Source organism: Lithobates pipiens, unplaced genomic scaffold (assembly GCF_037356315.1).
Source record: "Lithobates pipiens isolate NorthernLeopardFrog02 unplaced genomic scaffold, aLitPip1_a1.2 Scaffold_18, whole genome shotgun sequence".
Classification (NCBI taxonomy): Eukaryota; Metazoa; Chordata; class Amphibia; order Anura; family Ranidae; genus Lithobates; species Lithobates pipiens.
This window is the reverse complement of record NW_027507758.1, coordinates 329,069,932-329,090,633: the sequence shown is the minus strand read 5'-3', so window position 1 is coordinate 329,090,633 and position 20,702 is coordinate 329,069,932. Positions and strand designations below refer to the sequence as shown.

Below are 20,702 nucleotides of genomic sequence, written 5' to 3'. Positions count from 1 at the left end.
TCGCACTGCGATATGCGAACTGATCTGGGGGCATCATTAACATTTCACTGACACTCCCAGCAGTTCGCATAGGGCAGTGTGAACTGCCGCCGGGAGGCATGCGATGCGGGAACCCGCCGCGGATTCGTGGTGTTCCCGCATCGCTCCAGTGTGAACCCAGCCTAATAAGCGATCATTTTTCTGATCGCTGTATTAGTGTCACAGGTGACGCTAGTTAGGCAGGTAGGTATTTAGGTTCGCCGCAACTTTTTATAGCGCCAGGGACCCCCATATACTACCGCATAAAGCCCCCTGATTGCCCCCTAGTTAACCCTTTCACCAGTGATCACCATATAACGGTTACAGGTGACGCTGGTTGGTTAGTTATTTTTTTATAGTTTCAGGGCACCCGCCATTTATTACCTAGTCTCACTAGTGTACCCCTAAATTTAGGGGTGTCTACTTTCCAAAATGGGGTCATTTGGGGGGCGTTTGTGCCATCTTGGCATTTTATGGCCTTCAAAACTGTAACGCCCTTAGAAAGCCTGAAGGCGGTGCTTGGTTTTCGGAGCCCCGTAAGCGGCTAGGCTTCCAAAAAGTCCCACATATGTGGTATCCTCGTACTCAGGAGAAGCAGCAGAATTTATTTTGGGGTGTCATTTCACATATGCCCATGGCATGTGTGAGCAATATATCATTTAGTGACAACTTTGTGAAAAAAAAAAATAAATAAAAAAGTTTGTAATTTTCCCGCAACTTGTGGCAAAATATAAAATATTCCATGGACTCAACATGCCTCTCAGCAAATAGCTTGGGGTGTCTACTTTCTAAAATGGGGTCATTTGTGGGGGTTTTGTGCCATCTTGGCATTTTATGGCCTTCAAAACTGTAATAGGTAGTGAGGAGTGAAGTCAAATATTTACGCCCTTAGAAAACCTGAAGGCGGTTCTTGGCTTTCGGGGCCCCGTACGCGGCTAGGCTCCCAAAAAATCCCACACATGTGGTATCCCCGTACTCAGGAGAAGTAGCAGAATTTATTTTGGGGTGTCATTTCACATATGCCCATAGCATGTGTAAGCAATATATCATTTAGTGACAACTTTGTGTAAAAAAAAAAAAAAAAAAAAAGAATTTTTTTGTCATTATTCAATCGCTTGAGGCAAAAAAATAAAATATTCAATGGGCTCAACATGCCACTTATCAATTTCCTTAGGGGGTCTACTTTCCAAAATGGGGTCATTTGGGGGGGTTTTGTACTGCCCTGCCATTTTAGCACCTCAAGAAATGAGATAGGCAGTCGTAAACTAAAAGCTGCGTAAATTCCAGAAAACGTACCTTAGTTTGTAGATGTGACAACTTTTGCGCAAACCAATAAATATACAGTTATTGACTTTTTTTTTTACCAAAGACATGTGGCTGAATACATTTTGGCCTAAATGTATGACTAAAATTGAGTTTATTGGATTTTTCTAATAACAAAAAGTAGAAAATATCATTTTTTTTCAAAATTTGCGGTCTTTTTCCATTTATATCGCAAAAAATAAAAATCGCAGAGGCAATCAAATACCATCAAAAGAAAGCTCTATTTGTGGGAAGAAAAGGACGCAAATTTTGTTTGGGTACAACATTGCATGACCGCGCAATTACCAGTTAAAGCAGCGCAGTGCCAAATTTTAAAAAGACCTCTGGTCATTTACCAGCAAAATGGTCCGGTCTGAAAGTGGTTAAGTAATCCAATGAAGCATCAAACAATTTAATTTCACTTTTCTCTTCACTGAAGTGTAAATAATGGAGGATTCAGTGGAGCTTGGCATGAATATTGGTAGAGGTGGAGAGTGAAGTTAGGAATTCTAAGGAGTTCTTTATTCAGGAAAGGAAAGCAGCAATATATATGTTTTCCATGGGTTTAGATACACTTTGGAGTGCTCAAATGCTTAGGTCACACAGATTCTCTACGCGCCACTTATTAAAAAGTGGAAAAAAAGAAGAAGCAACTACACATACATTGATGAAATACAAATGTACTTACTCTGGATGACTTTTGTCAATACATGGTATGTATAGTAGCCTTGCACAATTCTGAACTTCTAAGGACTGTGAAGAATCACTGGATGCATTTCCAGAAAAAAAATATGAATTATTTCTTCCAGATGATGTTGATTCTATCAAAACTGTGTCAACATTGAGTAACCAGAGCTGAAAGAAAAGGGTACAAATATTCACTTGATTGATTAAAAAGGTACATAAATCGGAGTCTAAGCAAAAGATCTTGGGGCTGCAGCTGTTTCACTGCTGAAAAATCTAAATTTCAACCCCACCTTTCTCTTGTAATGTGTATTTAGAGCAATGTACAAAAAAAGATTGTTGTCCTGATCTGTAAAATCCATTTCTTGGAGTACATCAAGGGACAGAGCAGGCTTAATTAATCATGACCACCCGGGTTATTAGCCACCTTCAGATGAACGGACACGTTCAGACTGGAAGTCCTTCTCTATAAAACCACATCCTCCCGAGGGAAGCCTCAAATTTGTAGCAAGCAATACCCCCAAAAATAGTGGGGAGGAACCTTTGTGTCATGTGATGTACACCAAGAAATTGATTTTTATAGGTAAGGACAAAAAATATATATTTTTTTGGAAATCACAGCACACAGAGCAGGCTTAATTAATCATGAGCAATTGAGATGTCCCAAAGCACTGCTACACAGGGGGGAGGGAATTATAGCCACGGCTGCATGGTCCAAAGTTACACCACAACCCTCAAGACGCTGCAATCAAACGCAGCAATCTCTGCTCAGTTATATCCACCTTATAAAAATTTGGAAAGCTATAAATAGATGACCAGATAAAGACTTGCATACGTGTTCCACTGAGGCCTGATGATAGATCACCCAGGAAGCCCCTACACTCTTGCTGGAGTGAGCCGCCACGCAAAATGGTGGATTCCTGTCCTTCAACTATAGGCCTGAGTAATAATGTATAATAGTAGACTTAATAGCAGGCTGACCCTAGATTAGGGTGACCAGACGTTCCCGGTTTCCAGGGACAGTCCCCGGACTGAGCATACAGTCCTCAGGGGGAGTTTGCCCCCGTGTTTGTCAACGCTTTGGCTGGGGAAGTCTGGTCATCGACCGTTCAAGAGAACAGACCGCTTTCTCTCATCCGTAGGACAGGAGAATCAGTCTGTACATTAGGGGGCGGTGGCTGCAGCTGAGGGAAGTGTCTATGACACTCATCTCACACACAGCTCAACGAGTTCACCCCCCCTCCCAGAAACTGACAGGAGGTGAGCGATGCATACAGCTCCTCCTCCTGTCCTTGTTCCCCCTGTGTCTTCCCGATCCCCCGCCCACTCTCCTATCTCGACATACAGCTGTGTGCAGTAGAGAGGAGAGATGTGCGCGGGAGATAAGAATAATACCAGCTACACATTCCAAGCTGTGTGAAGTAGCCTGAGACACCAACATCCAGCCTCCTCCCTCCAATGAGTGAGCTCTGCATTTACACTTTGATCAGTGAATTGTCCTTATCTCCTTCCCCCTTTGTTCTTCCAATTTCCATTTAGCACTTTTATGCAGCAAATACTTTGATTGCTTTATTCATTTATTTTTTTGCTCAATCAGTACACTGAAAAAAAAAAAGATATGATCCAATTCCCCCATCTACACATTCCAAGTGGATGGGGGAATCCTCCCACTGTGGACCAGTGGCCAAACAACCAGGGTAGCGGTTCTGCCCCTGTAATAAACAGCGCTGGTCTCTGTCTCCATGGCAGCACATTGGTGCCCAGTGCTGGTTACTTTATTGGGCTGATGGTCACATGTACAGAAGCAGGAGTACAATTGGTTGTGAACAGTTGAGCCTCCCGCAGGTTGCTTAGAAGCGGTAGCACCGCCTAGCCGTCTGACATGCTGAAAGGAATGCGATCCAGGTGATGCTCCCAGTCGGATCTAATATTAAATACAATAGTGATTTAATTGATCAGAGCCCCAACTTGCATGGAGCCCACGTGGCCGCTAAACATATTTTCAATATATACAGTAAGATTGTACTTTTGATTCTTATAAACACTGTGTTTATTAGATCCGTCTAGCAGTGTCACCTGGATCACATCACGATCGGCATGACAATAGTACTGCTACTAGGTGACCGACGGGGGCCTCAGCTGTCTACAACCAATAGTGCCAGCCCTCCCCCGCATGCACCCATCAGACCCATAATGTAACCAGACTGTCATCGCTGCCATGGAAATAGAGAAGCCAGAACAGTGCTATCAAAAGCAGGTGTTCTAACGGCAGAACACCAGGGCCACCAGTCTGAGATGATGGGCACTGATCAGACTGCATTGAAGGGCACTGAGTAGGCTACATTGATGGGCACTCAACAGGCTGAATTGATGGGCACTGAATAGGCTGAGCTGATGCCTACGGAGCTGCTGGACACTGGACATGTTGAGCTGCTGGGCACTAAACAGGCTGAGCTGCTGGGCACTAAACAGGCTGAGCTGCTGGGCACTAAACAGGCCGCATTGATGGGCACTGAACAGGCCGCATTGATGGGCACTGAACAGGCCGCATTGATGGGCACTGAACAGGCCGCATTGATGGGCACTGAACAGGCCGCATTGATGGGCACTGAACAGGCCGCATTGATGGGCACTGAACAGGCCGCATTGATGGGCACTGAACAGGCCGCATTGATGGGCACTGAACTGGCCGCATTGATGGGCACTGAACTGGCCGCATTGATGGGCACTGAACTGGCCGCATTGATGGGCACTGAACTGGCCGCATTGATGGGCACTGAACTGGCCGCATTGATGGGCACTGAACTGGCCGCATTGATGGGCACTGAACTGGCTGAGATGATGGGCACCGAACTGGCCGCATTGATGGGCACTGAACTGGCTGAGATGATGGGCACCGAACTGGCTGAGATGATGGGCACCGAACTGGCTGAGATGATGGGCACCGAACTGGCTGAGATGATGGGCACCGAACTGGCTGAGATGATGGGCACCGAACTGGCTGAGATGATGGGCACCGAACTGGCTGAGATGATGGGCACCGAACTGGCTGAGATGATGGGCACCGAACTGGCTGAGATGATGGGCACCGAACTGGCTGAGATGATGGGCACCGAACTGGCTGAGATGATGGGCACCGAACTGGCTGAAATGATGGGCACCGAACTGGCTGAAATGATGGGCACCGAACTGGCTGAAATGATGGGCACCGAACTGGCTGAAATGATGGGCACCGAACTGGCTGAAATGATGGGCACCGAACTGGCTGAAATGATGGGCACCGAACTGGCTGAAATGATGGACACCGAACTGGCTGAAATGATGGACACCGAACTGGCTACAATGATGGACACCGAACTGGCTACAATGATGGACACCGAACTGGCTACAATGATGGACACCGAACTGGCTACAATGATGGACACCGAACTGGCTACAATGATGGACACCGAACTGGCTACAATGATGGGAACTGAACTGGCTGAAATGATGGGAACTGAACTGGCTGAAATGATGGGAACTGAACTGGCTGAAATGATGGGAACTGAACTGGCTGAAATGATGGGAACTGAACTGGCTGAAATGATGGGAACTGAACTGGCTGAAATGATGGGAACTGAACTGGCTGAAATGATGGGAACTGAACTGGCTGAAATGATGGGAACTGAACTGGCTGAAATGATGGGAACTGAACTGGCTGAAATGATGGGAACTGATTAGACTGCATTGATGGGCACTGAACAAGCTGAGCTGATTTGCCACTGGTGAGGCTGCATTGATGGCCACTGGTGAGGCTGCATTGGTGGCCACTGGTGAGGCTGCATTGGTGGCCACTGGTGAGGCTGCATTGGTGGCCACTGGTGAGGCTGCATTGGTGGCCACTGGTGAGGCTGCATTGGTGGCCACTGGTGAGGCTGCATTGGTGGCCACTGGTGAGGCTGCATTGGTGGCCACTGGTGAGGCTGCATTGGTGGCCACTGGTGAGGCTGCATTAATTGGCACCGATGAGCACTGATGAGTATAATATACTCTTCAAATCTGCTTTAAAATGCATGGCTTTCCCTTTTATGAACAAGAAAATGACGTTATGCAGTGGGGCTGGCATAATAATGCTATGGGGCTGGTATGAAATGATTTCCAGAAATAACGTACATAACATACAATCATTACATAAACACACACCACATAGACTGCATATATAATTTGAGGAAAATATGCTTATAAAATAGTTTACCATTTGCCAAAAAAAATGTCCCTGGATTTCATATTAAGAATCTGGTCACCTTACCCTAGATCAGGGATATGCAATTAGCGGACCTCCAGCTGTTGCAGAACTACAAGTCCCATCAGGCATAGCAAGACTCTGACAGACACAAGCATGACACCCAGAGGCAGAGGCATGATGGGACTTGTAGTTTTGCAACAGGTGAAGGTCCGCTAATTGCATATCTCTGCCCTAGATCCTAGAACCTTCAGTCAAACAGTAAATCTGACTGCCTAATTATGGCAGATGATTTCAAATGCACCCTTACGGCTGGAACCACGTCCAGTGTGTGTGTGTGTGTGTGTGTGAACGGCCTTGTTCCCTGGTGACCTAGGTTTGGTGAAAAGAGATGTCAAAACAATGTCCCGATTCAAATGAAAAGACTATACTACATGTGGTAAAAAGGATGGAACAGGACAAAACCACCTTGTCCCTATGGAGTACAAGAAATACTTCTGTACAGGAAAGAGCAGCCAATTCGGACATCCTCTTTACCTAGGTAATAGCAACTGTGAAGACCACTTTTCTGGTGAAAAGCACCAAAGGAATATCTTAAATTAGTTCAAAAGCAGCCTTTTTTAGGACTGACAATCAAATTCAGATCCCATGGAGGTCTAAATGGAGGAACCATCCAGTTAACCCCTTGAACATATGTTTGGACCAATGAACAACAAGCAACTGATCTCTGAAAATACACCTCTAAAGTTGAGATTTGCCCCTTTATTTGTTCTCAAGGCCAGCTTCAAGTCTACTACAGACTGAAAAAAACAAAAAAGACACACTTTAACATACTTACAGGGATAGAATCTTCTAGCCTCACACCAGGCTACATATGATTTCAAAGCCCTATGGTAAATACACCTAGAGGCCTTCATCCTGGCCCTCAATAATGTTGGAATAAATGCCTTGGATACCCCTCTGTCCATCAAGACCTTGGCTTTAATAATCAAGCTGTTAAAGCCAGTGACTGTAAAGAAGGATGGCAAATTGGACCCTGAGGCAGAAGGTCCGAATTAATTGAAAGCATTTAGGGCCCGTCCACTGCAAGCTTTACAAAGGCCTCCCTGTGCCAAGCTGGAGTGACTATAAATACAGGTTTCCATCTTGATACCGTGCAATTGATGCTGAAGAAGCTGGATCAGAGGAAAAGCATACAGAGAGAACTGATGCCAAGGCATCACTAGGGCAAATGCTTGCGGACCCCTGGCTCTGGACACAAATTTTAGCCTCATGTTTAACCTGGAAGCCACCAGGTGCACATCTAGCATTCCCCAACACTGGCAAAGCACCATAAAAACCTCAGAATGGAGGGACCATTCCCCTGGGCTCAACCACCAATGGCTGAGAAAATCTGCCTGACAATTTTCTGTGGATGGGTTGGAAACGAACTTCTGCCCAGGATGGAAGGAGATCCACCGCTCCCTGGGCTACCCGACTCCTGGTGCCTCCCTGATAATTGGCGTATGACACAGCTGTAGCATTGTCTGTATTCTCACTGGAAGACCCCGTAATAGATCTGTCCAATGCAGAAGCACCAAGCCAACTGCCGCTAGCTCCAATACATTGGTGGGCAACAATATTTCCTGTGGTTACCACATCCCCTGTAATGAAAGAGGATTCAAACATACCTCCCCATCCGGACAGACTGCTTAGCAAGAAGTGATTTCCCTGTCTCCAATGTCCACAGCAACATTAACCAATGCAGTGACCACAGAACAATGAGATGAAGACATCAGTGAGTCCAAAGATTGTGATCTTCTGTACCAAGCTGACAGAAAATGCAGTTGCAGAGGTCTGGAGTGAAAGCAAGCAAAATGTACTGCCTTGAAGGAGGACACTATCTTCCCCAGAACCCTCATACAAAAACAAATGAAGTGAATTGATCTGCCCTCTCAGGGACACACATTTTTATGGAGGAAAAAAACCCTTGCCTGAACTGTATCCTAGGTCATGCCCAGACATTCCAGCCTCTGGATTAGAAGCAACACTGACTGTTCCCTGATCAGCGGGTCATCCAGTCATCCAAGGATGGACACCCTCTGGATTCTTAAGAGCCCCAGGACAGAAGCCAGAATCTTTGTAAAGACATGTGAGGCAGTGCCCAGACCAAATGACAATGCCACAAACTGATAATGCAGGTCTTCCATAGAGCAGACTCCATTCAACTCCTTCACTTCACGTGAAGGAACTTGTTCAGCCAGTTCAATCCCAGAATCGGATGCACACTTTTATCTGGCTTCAGAACTGTGAAGAGATATTAATAAAATCCTCAAAATCTCTTGACCTTAAGAACTGGCCTGATTACTCTCTGCAGTCAAAGCTGATGAAGAACCTGAAAAAGGCAGAGATCTTTTCGGTGAATTTGCAGATACATGCGAACGCATGACACATGGAGGCGGGAATCCCATCTCGACACCACCTCTCAACCCACAGTCTGGTATTTCCTTCAACCATGCCTCCGTAAACTCCAGCAATAGTTGCCCACCCACCCAAACGTAAGGCGGCAGACTTGGAATTTTACTTTGTTGGTTTAGGGGCCAGTTTTTTCAGTGAAATTTGCCCTGAGGATTTCCCCTATGGATTAGCCCTGTTACCGACGAAACCCCTACACAAAGGAAGCTTCTGACAACTGAGTCATGGCTGGCTATAAAATGGATGCTTACCTTTTTTTCCCCTGAAGGGAACGCTTTCCTCCAGAAATCTTGTGAATATAAGTGTCTAATTCTGCTCCAAACAAGCAATCTCTGTGGAACAAAAAGCCTGTCAACAACTTTCTGCAGGGCAATTCTGATGGCCAGCACTCTACGCATGTGAAAAGCTAAAAACCCCATGTGTGAGTCTGCTAAATAAAATATTTCAAAGCTTCAATTGCAAAACAAAGGGCTTGAGGCAAATCCTCACCTGAGTCTGCCTGTGTATCAGGGAATTAGTAGACCAGACTGTGTGGACTGCACAGAGGAAACCCAAAAGACATGTAGGTGAAATAACAATACCGTTTATTATAATAAGTGACAAGAAAGTGAAAACAAACAGTGCACTACCAACCACAAACAACAAGTAATATATACAATAAATGGGAAATACCAGAGTCATAAAAAAAAAGCCAGGCCGAGGTCATACACTGGGGAATCAGTAGATGGGTAAGGATGGGAAACCAGCAGGAGAGGGAGAGGACGGATGGATGGGCTGCAGAGCAGGGATCTTTAGGTAACAGGACACAAGAGGAACAGGTCCAGAATGGGCTCAGAATCGGGAGGGGTCAGGTAGATGCAGGCTCAAGGTCCAAGTACAGGCAACAAGGTCAGGGCACATGGAGAGAGCAATACCAAGGAAAGCATGTGAGGGCTTGCCAATTATTAACCTCACGTAACAGCTGAGCGCAGAAGGTGCTGTCTGCTCCACACTGCCGAAGTATACCCGCTGGTGGACACCGGTACTACAGTCCAAGGATCCAACAGCGCCTCCAGGAGGTAGGTCCTCTCATTAAAGGCTCTGGGTGTTAGAAGACACCCGCTGGTGGACACGGGTACTGTAATCCAAGAGACCAACAGTGCCACCAACATGTGGACCTTTTCATGACATTGGGTGCCTGCAGAAGTCTTCTTAACCAGGAGCTTTATGCAGCCTTAAGACTAACGGACTGCAATGGCTGCTACTGCTAGCTAATGCCTTAATCAAGGTCGATAGTTTCTTAACCACTGGATATTTAAAGACCTGAGTGTTATCTACTGGACATACAAACTTCTTGTAAAGACCGGATACAGCAGAGCCCACAGAGGGAGAAACCCATCTTAAAACAAAGTTTTGCCTCATATGATAAAGTTGCTTAAATCTTTTGGGAGAAAGAAAACACCCTATCTGGATGAGCCCATTCCAAAAATGAGTGGGCCCAACCTGGAGGCCGCCAAAAGCCCAGTGGTGGGTACTTTGAAACCACAGAGGTGTAAAAGAAGACAGTGCTGTGCCCAGGTGTAAGTCAATCTGAAATTAATCAAGTAGAAAACTCAAAACACAACACAAATCATATGGTATCTAGTGTACCAATATAGCAGTGGTAATTGTGTCTAAATGTATATAAAACCATGTAGCAAAAAAAACAAAAACTCAGTGTTATATGACCACACCAACAAATAATTGAAGGGTGGATAAATAAACCCATAAAGGACACCTATTTAAACTCTCTCATAATATATTATAAATATATATATATATATATATATATATATATATATATATATATATATATATATATATATATATATATATATATATATATATATATATATATATAAAACCCAAAAAATAAGTGTGTCCCAAATGTATATATAGTGACAAAATAGCAAGTGTGTATCAAAAAGTTCAGTATTTTTATTAAAACCCACATGTGTGGATAAAAATGCCTTTTTCATAATATGAACACCATCCCAAGTGATATATTCTTAACTGCTTATGATTAAAATCACTCACTGATAATAATGGCTGGTGATGAGGGACCAGCAAATAAGCATTCTCCCTTGATAGGGGCACAATAGTGTGCAGATCTGTAAATCATGATCTCAAATCTTCCTCCGTTGTTACTAATCAATTTCGATGTTGAGCAAGCAGTTATGCTCCCTTTGCAAGGTGCAATAATTTGCAGATCCAAAAAAGCCGATCCCAACTCTCCTCTGCTAATAACAATCAATCTCTCCAGAGAGGAAAAACACAAAATAAAGAAAAGCGCAGCAAAGCATAAAATCCTTTAAAAAAAAAAAAGTATCTTTGCTTTATTAAAACCACATAGCACTAACATTTCAAGGTGTTTCCCAACACTGTTAAACAGGCATGGATTATATATGGGTCTATCCAGGATTTCTTGATACCACCAGAAGACTACCAATATAACGTGGCAGCGATGCCTCCAACAACACATCCTACACACATTTTTTCATTAGACGTCCTCACCCATCCCCGTGTTCATCCAAACTCCATAACTGGGTGGCCTAATCCTGTGTCCCACCAATACCAACATATGTTGTTGCTGCCACCCCTGCTATTGTCATCACTGCTAAGCCACTAGTGTGGCTAAATCTTACCAACAGTAAAAATTGGCACTACACTGCTGCTCCCAATGACATTATCCTGAGCACCCTGCAGTTGCGGATGTTCTGGAGACATGCAGTTCATAGCGAACAGTGTGGAGGGTGGAGATCACCATCTCAGCTTTGCTCCCCCGCCAGCCGAATCAGTCTGGCACCATGTTCCAGATACACAGCTCACTGGAACACACACAGGTAGTTCAGACTTAATCCTTCAATAACCTTGCTCAGTAGGAAAAAAGGGAGAGGATAGGAGGGATCATTGTTGATGAGCGCCAGCAGGCTACCAAAGGCACTTACCAATCCCAAACGCAGGATCTGTCTGTAAAAGATCAACATCCAATCTTCATCTACCACAGTGGGCCAAGTCTAACCAGACCTTCAAGGACTCAAACCCTTCTTCCTGGGGGTCCACTGCCTTGGACTTGTAAAGCACCCTGGTCAGTAACACTGCACAAGGTTCTGTATCCTCAGGGTCGAGCTCAGAAAGCTGCATTACAGGCAAAAACCCTCAAAAATTGATCATCCTCTATAGCGAGGCCTGGGAACCAATTATCTTAGCACGACAGCTGCCTGACTGGATCCGGAATAGCAGTCTCTTGGTTCATACAGGGAACCTTTGAGGATCTGGCAAATTGTGTAGAAAACTGCACATTAGAGACCATGACTTTTAACACTGGTGAACAAACTGAGGCTTCCCTAGGGGGTAGGGGTTATATAGAGGAGGAATTCCAGTCTTTGATTGCCTGCTTGGTTTCCCCATGATATATGAAAAAGAAAAAAATTTAATACATTCAATGTAAACCTATTTTATACTTAAAGTGGAAATATACTTATCTATTTGATAGTTCCCCAAAACAATTACATTCAAGGCTTGAGCTCCCAACTAAACCATTAAGCCAAATGATCACATGTGCAGCACCATGACAACCACAGATCAAACAGAGCCTAAGATTGCAGCTTCTTTGGCTGTAAAGGGTAGGAGTGTTTAGTTCAACTTAAAATATGAAATGGTATACTATGTTGTAAAAATAGATCTGGATAAAATTACCCTTTTTGCTGGGCTTTGCAAAAAGAATGTCTTTTAAAATTAAAAACATATCTGAAATGTGGATAAAAAAAAAAAAAAAAAAGTTTCCCTTCAAAGTGAAATGAAGCAGACTTTTTTTTTTTTTTTTTTTTTTAGAGACGTAGGCACTGTTACAATTACTCTGACCATGCCTTGTCTAGATAAGGAATCACAGACATGCAGAGGAGGAAGTCCAAATTCTTGTTCTCCATGATTATTCCTAGTCAAGGACTCTTTGTTGACTCTCTAATAATGAACAACCATTATGACAGATCTGAAATCTGCGTCTTTGAAAATCAAGTCTCAATTTTGAATCTTAAAGCGGAGCTCCACCCAAAAAGTGAAAACTATCAAACTTCAACCCTGAAGCTTATTTAACAGACTAGTCTGCCTTGAGTTAAAAAAAAAAAAAATCTACGTATTACTTTCCTGGATTTCCCAGCAGTCTTGGTAGCATTAGGGTAGCATTAGGGCAGCATTAGGGCAACCTACGCTCTTTCTGATTCTAAACATGCACTTAGCTGAAAAACGGTTGCGGTTGTTTGCATTTATATCACACTTTGTTACACTGGATGTTCTTTTCTTTTCCTTCTTTGTTTCTATTAGCAAGAAGGGTATTCCCTTTATGATCTCCATATAATATGACATTTTTTTGCAGGATTTTCTTTCCATCTTTTGTTAGGGCTTGTCCTTTATATATCTTTATGCCAAGGCTGATATTTTATAATCAAGTTTAGTCACCATTCTTTCATATGTTTTTCCTGATCTATGGGGAGACTTTCTTTTCTACACTTTTTAGTGCCCCCCCCCCCCCCACCCCCCATCTGTGAATGTCTCTCTCCCTGTTTAATTCAAGTGGTCACTTGTTGATTTTAGATACATTTGGCTATTATAACAGGTTCAGTGATGTAAAAGTCGTTATGCAAAGAGCCAGGTTGGGGTTAATTTAGGTATACATATGAGGTTATGATGTACATAATATTTACATACTTCCTGTATAACAGTGTTTTTATCATATTCACACATCCTAATGATCTGTTTGAATTGACCTGTTTATACAACATGTATACATGCCACTTGACCTCTGCTGTTCGCTCATTTGTTCTTTGACTAGATCCAGATCGGTATTGGTGGGGTTAACATGCGTGCAGGGTTTTTGTCACTAATGCTTTAACAATGAAATAAGTTTGTATACATTGTTTTCTTTTTCAACATATCTTAGTATGCTGTGTGTGTTTTTTGTTTTTATCTATTTTTGTGTACTGTTTGCTTCTTCCTGGTTTATAGAGGTTTACACAGAGCCTGTATATTAGTATCTTTATGGATGTTTTTCCTTTATTTTTCCTTTTTAGCTCAGGTGTACTCTATTTTCCATATTTTCCAGGTGAAGTATATTAGAAGCGTGCACACTTTAGCCTGCAATTCATTTTGCGATGTCTGATTGGCTGTTCATCCCATAGACACTTTTAAGACTATTATTTATATCTGTGATTTCGCTCTCTATCGTTAGCTATGAATAAGCGCCAGAACATGGCGTGAAATGTGTTAGTTTTTTATCCTGTTTTTCCATATTTGATATGTGACTGCATTTGGATTTTATCAACCAATAAAGATGCAATTTCTCTGACGTGCGGCCATCCAGGAACTTTTTATTTTCTACACTGCGCAGAGCCAGCACCTGAGTGTCTCATTAGGCATATATACATTTGTGGTGTGTCAGAGGCTGGAGTGGTAATCCCTTTTTGTTAGCTGAAAACGGCACTGGGCCAGAGGCAATTAGGTCTCCTCCTCATCTTTAGTTCTGATGCACCAAGAAATCACTTTCTATTGCCAGACCCCATCTTTAGTTCACTGGACTATTCTTGGCAGGATACCTGATCCTTACTTTGCATCACAATACATTTTACCTCTGATGTGAAGGTTGAGGAAGATACAACTTTTGTTTTTTGTGAAAGTGAGCTTAGTCCAACAGATGCAGGCTGCCTACCTATTCTTTCTTTGGCCCCAATTGGGAACTCATTTTATTAGCTAGTTTTATGTTTAGACTTGAGAAATTATTATTTCAGGACTGCAAGTTACTGAGCAGAAATCAACCAGGTAAGAGATGCAACACAATTTATTTTATCACAAAGTAGCATTTAAGCTTTAGATGTTTAATTTTAAACAGACTAAGCAACTGCAGCCAAACTGTTCCTTAACTGCAAAAGGAAAATTAAGTCCCATATTTCTGTTCTATTTCTGCTTACTTTAATGGGCGTTAAACCTAATCTATCTTCCACACAATAAAAAACTAATTATATCAACACTTTTCAGTTCACTGAAATGCATTTACTTCTAAAGAGGAAAAAAAAGCAAAAACAAAATTAAGAGTACAGAGACAATTTCCTTAAGGTTGGTAACAAAATTACAGTAAAATGAAAGAACTTTATAAAATGATAGCAAGGAGAAACTAAGAGTAATACTTTTTAAAATACAACTTTAACAATTGGCATACAAATGATGCATCTCTCCTAAAGCAGTGGGTACAGTAACACAATTTTTGATATTAACCACGTGCCGCCCGCCCCATATACAAATGACAGCTGCAAAAGGGTTTCAAAATCCTGACCGGACGTCATAGGACGTCCTCAGGATTTTGAGCCACTGCACGCCCCCGGGGGTGCGCATCGCGGCGATCGTTGTTGCGGGGTGTCAGTCTGACACCCCGCAACTACGATCTCGATAAAGAGTCTCCAACGGAGACTCTTTACCACGTGATCAGCCATGCCCAATCATGGCTGATCACAGTGTAAATAGGAAGAGCCGGTGATTGGCTTTTCCTCACTTGTGTCTGTCAGATGCGAGTAGAGGAGAGCCAATCGGCTGCTCCTCTAACGGGGGAGGGTTCGATCTGATCGATTATCAGCACAGCCCCCCCTAGGATGCCCACACTGGACCATTAGGGACGCCACCAGACCACCAGGGATGTCCAGCACCAGGTATGCCCCCTAGACCACCAGGGATGCCAGTCAGTGCCCACAATGGATGCCAATCAGTGCCCACAATGGGCATCACTGATTGGCATCCATCAGCACAAAACAATACAATACAATGTTGACTATCAGTGCCCATCCGTGCAACCTATCAGTGCCCATCCGTGCCACCTATCAGTGCCCATCCGTGCCACCTATCAGTGCCCATCCGTGCCACCTATCCATGACCATCCGTGCCGCCTATCCATAACCATCCGTGCCGCCTATCCATAACCATCCGTGCCGCCTATCCATAACCATCTGTGCCGCCTATCCATAACCATCTGTGCCGCCTATCCATAACCATCTGTGCCGCCTATCCGTGCCAGCTATCAGTGCCAATTTGTGCTACCTATCAGTGTCCATCCGTGTCGCCCCATCAGTGCCATCAATGCCCATCAATGCCACCTCATTAGTGCCACTTCATTGGTGCCACCTCATCAGTGCCCATCAGTGCTGCCTTATCAGTGCAGCCCCATCAGTGCCCAGCAGTGAAGGAGAAAACGTACTTATTTACAACGTTTTGAAACCGAAACAAAAAAAAAACTTAAAAAAAAATGTTGGTCTTTTTTATTTGTTTAGCAAAAAATAAAAACCGTAGAGGTGATCAAATACCACCAAAACAAAAGCTCTATTTGTGGGAGAAAAATGATACAAATTTCATTTGGGTACAGTGTAGCATGATTGCGCAATTGTCAAAGTGCGACAGCGCTGAAAGCTCAAAATTGGTCTGGGCAGGTGCCCGGTATTGAGGTGGTTAATGAATGGCCCTGGGTACATGTAAACCAATTCACTTTTAATTAGTGCAACATTCAGGGCCCATTTCTGCATTGTGGAAATGTACGCAATATGCATAGTATTTCTCGACTTTTGTTTTTCTTATATGTGGCATTATGACTATCAGTCAACAGGGTCTCTTGGAATCTTATACAGATGTGGATCCTGCTAACCTACAAGCCCTTTTTTCCCCAACATCATTTGCAGTATGAGGGTGGGTAGTGTGCTCTGTATATAACGTGGCACATGGCAAACCTGATGGTAAAACCTTACCTGTAGTTATCCAAAGCTCTGCCAACTCTCAAAATACCACTTATTAGCCCAAACAGACAATTTAACTTACAGTAGACTTAAATTCTTTTGCCAAACTAAGCTAGTTTACAGTTACCACTGCTATTATGGTGGTTTTCTAATCGGTGAATAGGACGATAAGCAGGAGCGTAAACATTCACTTTAAATTTCACAATGCACTTTTTTTTTTTTATAGATGCACTTTACCACCAGTCTACATTACAGCTATGTTCACAGATATGCGGCCGCACGAATGAGCATGAATTACTGCACCTGCAGGCAAACAGCACTGATGCTAAGCAACTTAGTTGGCAGCCTTGGCATTTTTAATGGCACCCCCATGCATCTAAAAACGCATCGTGGCCGAAAAGGCGTTCGATAGGGTGAACTGGACGTTTCTCCAGGCCTCCCTGCAGCAACTAGGCTTAGGCCCACGAATTCTTACTAAAATCATGGCTTTATATACGAGCCCATCTGCCAGGGTCTTAGCCAACAGGGAATCGTCGGTGGCTTTCGGGATCCAGAACGGCACCAGGCAAGGATGCCCGCTATCGCCACTCCTGTTCGCAATCACTGTTGAACATTTGGCTCAAGCCATCCGAAACAATCACTCTATTCATGGGATCAACACCCCTTCGGCTCCCCGTAAGCTGTCACTTTATGCAGATGATCTACTCTTATATGTCACTCAACCCCGAATTAGTCTCCCTGCCATACTGGAGGAGCTTGCCCGGTTCGGAGCTCATAGCAATTTCAAATTGAACCTGAACAAAACGGAAGCTTTAAATATATCACTACCACCGAAAGACCTAGACTTTATTCAAAAGCGATTCTCCTTTAAATGGCAACCGCGCTCGATGAAATACCTTGGGACGGAGATTCCTACCAACGTTCATGACGTGTATGCCCTAAATTTTAGTCCACTACTGACTTCTATTAGACGTTCCCTCGAGGGCTGGCACAACCTCAAGCTCTCCTGGTGGGGGAGAATGAGTGTTATCAAAATGGATATCCTTCCAAGGGCATTGTACTTGTTTCAAACTCTTCCCATTCTCCTTCCGACGACTTTCTTCCTCGCATTACGAGCTTTGGTGGGCAAGTTCCTGTGGCAGCACTACCCTCCTAGACTTAAACACAAAGTTTTATGTGCCCCCAAACTTAGGGGGGGTACAGGTCTCCCGGACTTCCAACTATACCACACATCTGCGGTATTTTCCCGACTCCTGGACTGGTTCCCGAGGCCAAGTATTAAACCCTCCACCTTAATTGAACAGGACATGGCTACAGTAGATCTGCGAGCCCTGTTATGGGGGTATAACACCGAGTTTCGCACGATGCAGGGGATCTCCCCTCTAACGAGGGCAGCCCTTACGTTGTGGTATACTAAAGCTACTCCTTACGCCTTGTCCACAGATCCCAGCCCGTTATCGCCCCTATTTGATAATCTGGCCCTCTCGTCCCTCGCTGCCAAGATGCACTGCGGGAACTACAAACGTGAAAACTGGCCGACAGCTAATCAGTTTGTCCATCCTACTACTGGACATTTCCATCCCCCTCCAGACCCACAGACCGCTATCCCGACAGACTGGCTGACTACAATTTCGTTAAACCAGCTTTGCAGAGACCTTCACCTCTCAGGTAGAACACACAGACCAGTCACGTTATTTGAGGACCTCTGCAATCTAGCTCAAACCCCAAGACACACTTTATCGTTAATTTACAAAGACATCCAAACTCGATTATATGACGCTCTCCCTGCATACACGAGTAAATGGTCTAGAGACCTGAATATAGAGATTTCCCCAACACAGTGGTCTACCTCCTTTACCCACAGGCATCACTCATCCAGGTCAGGGTTTACCCAAGAGAAGAACTACAAATTGCTGTCGAGGTGGTACAGGGTTCCGGTCTCGGTACACAGGATGTTCCCATCAACCACAAACGTATGTTGGCGATGTCACAGGGCACAGGGATCCTATATCCATATTTGGTGGGACTGTGACAAGGTTCGTCCATTTTGGGATAAGATCTTTGAGATTTATAATGATGTATATCAGACTTCGTTACCTCCTTCACCTTTGTCTGCTCTCCTATCCATCCTCCCTGGGACAATTCGGTCCCAGAAGAGTAGTCTTTTGAGATTCTTTCTCAGCAGCTCGTCATGCCATTTCCTTATGCTGGAAGAAGGTCTCCACCCCTCCTATTTCTAAGTGGGTGGATATCTTTAATGATATCATGCTCATGGAGGAATTGCAGGCGAAGGCGGATGATACTTATGATAGGTTCACCATGTTGTGGTCCGTCTGGCGACACCATTCTCAGACGGAACTATTTCTTAATAATCTTAAGATCTCCTAAACAAACTTACCGCCAAGATTGGGCGGAGAGTGGTGACGTCGTGATGGCCACAAGTGACACTGGAAGGAGAAACTTGGTTGTTTCTGCCTCTGAGTTGGGCATTTATGGTGTATCTTATACCAACAACAATGGTACATATCCTGCTCATACCCTTTCAGTTAAATGCATTTGCTGTGCTCTCCCCCTCCCCCCCTTTTTGTTTTCTTTTTCTTTCTCTCCCCCCTTTCTTGCTGTATTCACCTTCTCCCCCCCCCCCCCCCCCCCCGTCTTATTGTGCCTACCAATGTGCCTTACTTGATGTTATTGGTGACAAATTGTATACTTGACTGTTTTCTTGTATGTTATTTTACACTACCTGGCATACAATAAAAATATATTCAACCCTAAAAACGCATCGCGTTTTCCGGTGCAAGAAATGTACATGTGGCTGCGATTTTAAAAAGGTATAGGGACCTTTTTGCCCATTTCTTGCAGGTACTGCAGCCCATTTAAATAAGTGTAAAGAGATATCCACGCTTAGTACATAAAATATCCAGCAGCTGAGCACTATAACCAAGATATCAGGCACAAAGAGGATTATCAAGAGAAACTGGCCAGTCATCAAGAATGAGACAAAATATATAGGAAGCACTTATTGTGAAACCCTCTAGTGGTGAGAGTTAGAAATTGTGAAATCAACAGAGTAGAAAAAAACTAAATTGATATTAATAAAATATACTAGTAAAAAAGCACCAGCCTGCCTATTTAAATAGTGACAAATTCATCTGATTAACTCAATTAGTCCATATGCAAACAAATAGAATCTGCTTAAGACAAAAACAGCAATCCTGTGCACATAAAACACACTCATTAACAATACTCAGAAATGTGATCGTGATGAATTGCTTTATAATGTGACGAAATAGTCCTGAGAATGACCAAAAAGAAATGGTGTCATACAAATATTTAAAAAGTCCAAATCAAAATAAATCTTCTATGAACTTTCCAATCCTGGAGATAAATGGAAAACCCTTCATCGACTATACCAACACCCAAATGTGCTCAATATAAGGGTGGCAGCTTACCAGATGGTGTTGACCTAAAACTGAAAAAAAGGTCAAATGGGCATTAGCAAGATTTTACTTGCTGCAAATATGGAGACTGGAGGCTGGATAATCCCCTCACTCCGTCAGGGATTGCAGACAGGATATGGAAAAGAGCGAGGAAAACCAAATAGTGTGATCCCATTAATTAAATAAGTTAAAAGACAAAACAAAAATCCAAATGGCTGCTTACAATTGTTGGTGCCATTGACTGGCACTGAGGCTGAAAGCATAGCGAAAAGATGGATGTAAGTCCCGCTGTGAGAGTTGGCGTGCGTTCCACCTGTAACGGAGGACGACCAGAGGAACCGGATGTGATGTTGTAGCGTGACCAAGTACCGCCTCGACGTACATTTCATTTAACGCGTCATCAGGAAGCATACTTGGTCACTGGATAGTTGTACTTAAATAGTGTTGGTTTAATTAATATCAGAAGAGATCAGTATAGTAATTAACAGCCTCGGTGCAGGTGATGAGCAAACAAAAGGGCTTATGTTACTTGTGCCATTAAATAGAATATAAAATACACAAGCAACAAGTTTGATGATAATAAAGCTGGCTTTACCAACTAGATTTGGATAATACCCACTATATAAGTGCAGTATTGTGTAATTCAAACCAAATGCTACAAACATTAAATAAACCCTAACTGATTGAGAATTACTTAGAAATAAAAATATTGTTTTATAAAAATTAAATAAAAAAGAAATTATTAACACCACAAAGAGATAAAAAAAAAATCAGAGGGACATTAAAGACTATGAAGAA

At 43.4% G+C, this 20,702-nt stretch overlaps 1 protein-coding gene across 1 annotated transcript in view; it reads right to left on the bottom strand.

Moving 5' to 3' along the window:
* Positions 1 to 20,702, bottom strand: part of UBE3D (ubiquitin protein ligase E3D) — a 307,383-nt gene that overhangs the window by 128,270 nt on the left and 158,411 nt on the right. Inside the window, exon 8 of the mRNA XM_077487328.1 lies at positions 2,009 to 2,175. Coding sequence (XP_077343454.1) covers positions 2,009 to 2,175 — 167 coding nt within the window. The remainder of the gene's footprint in view (positions 1 to 2,008; positions 2,176 to 20,702) is intronic.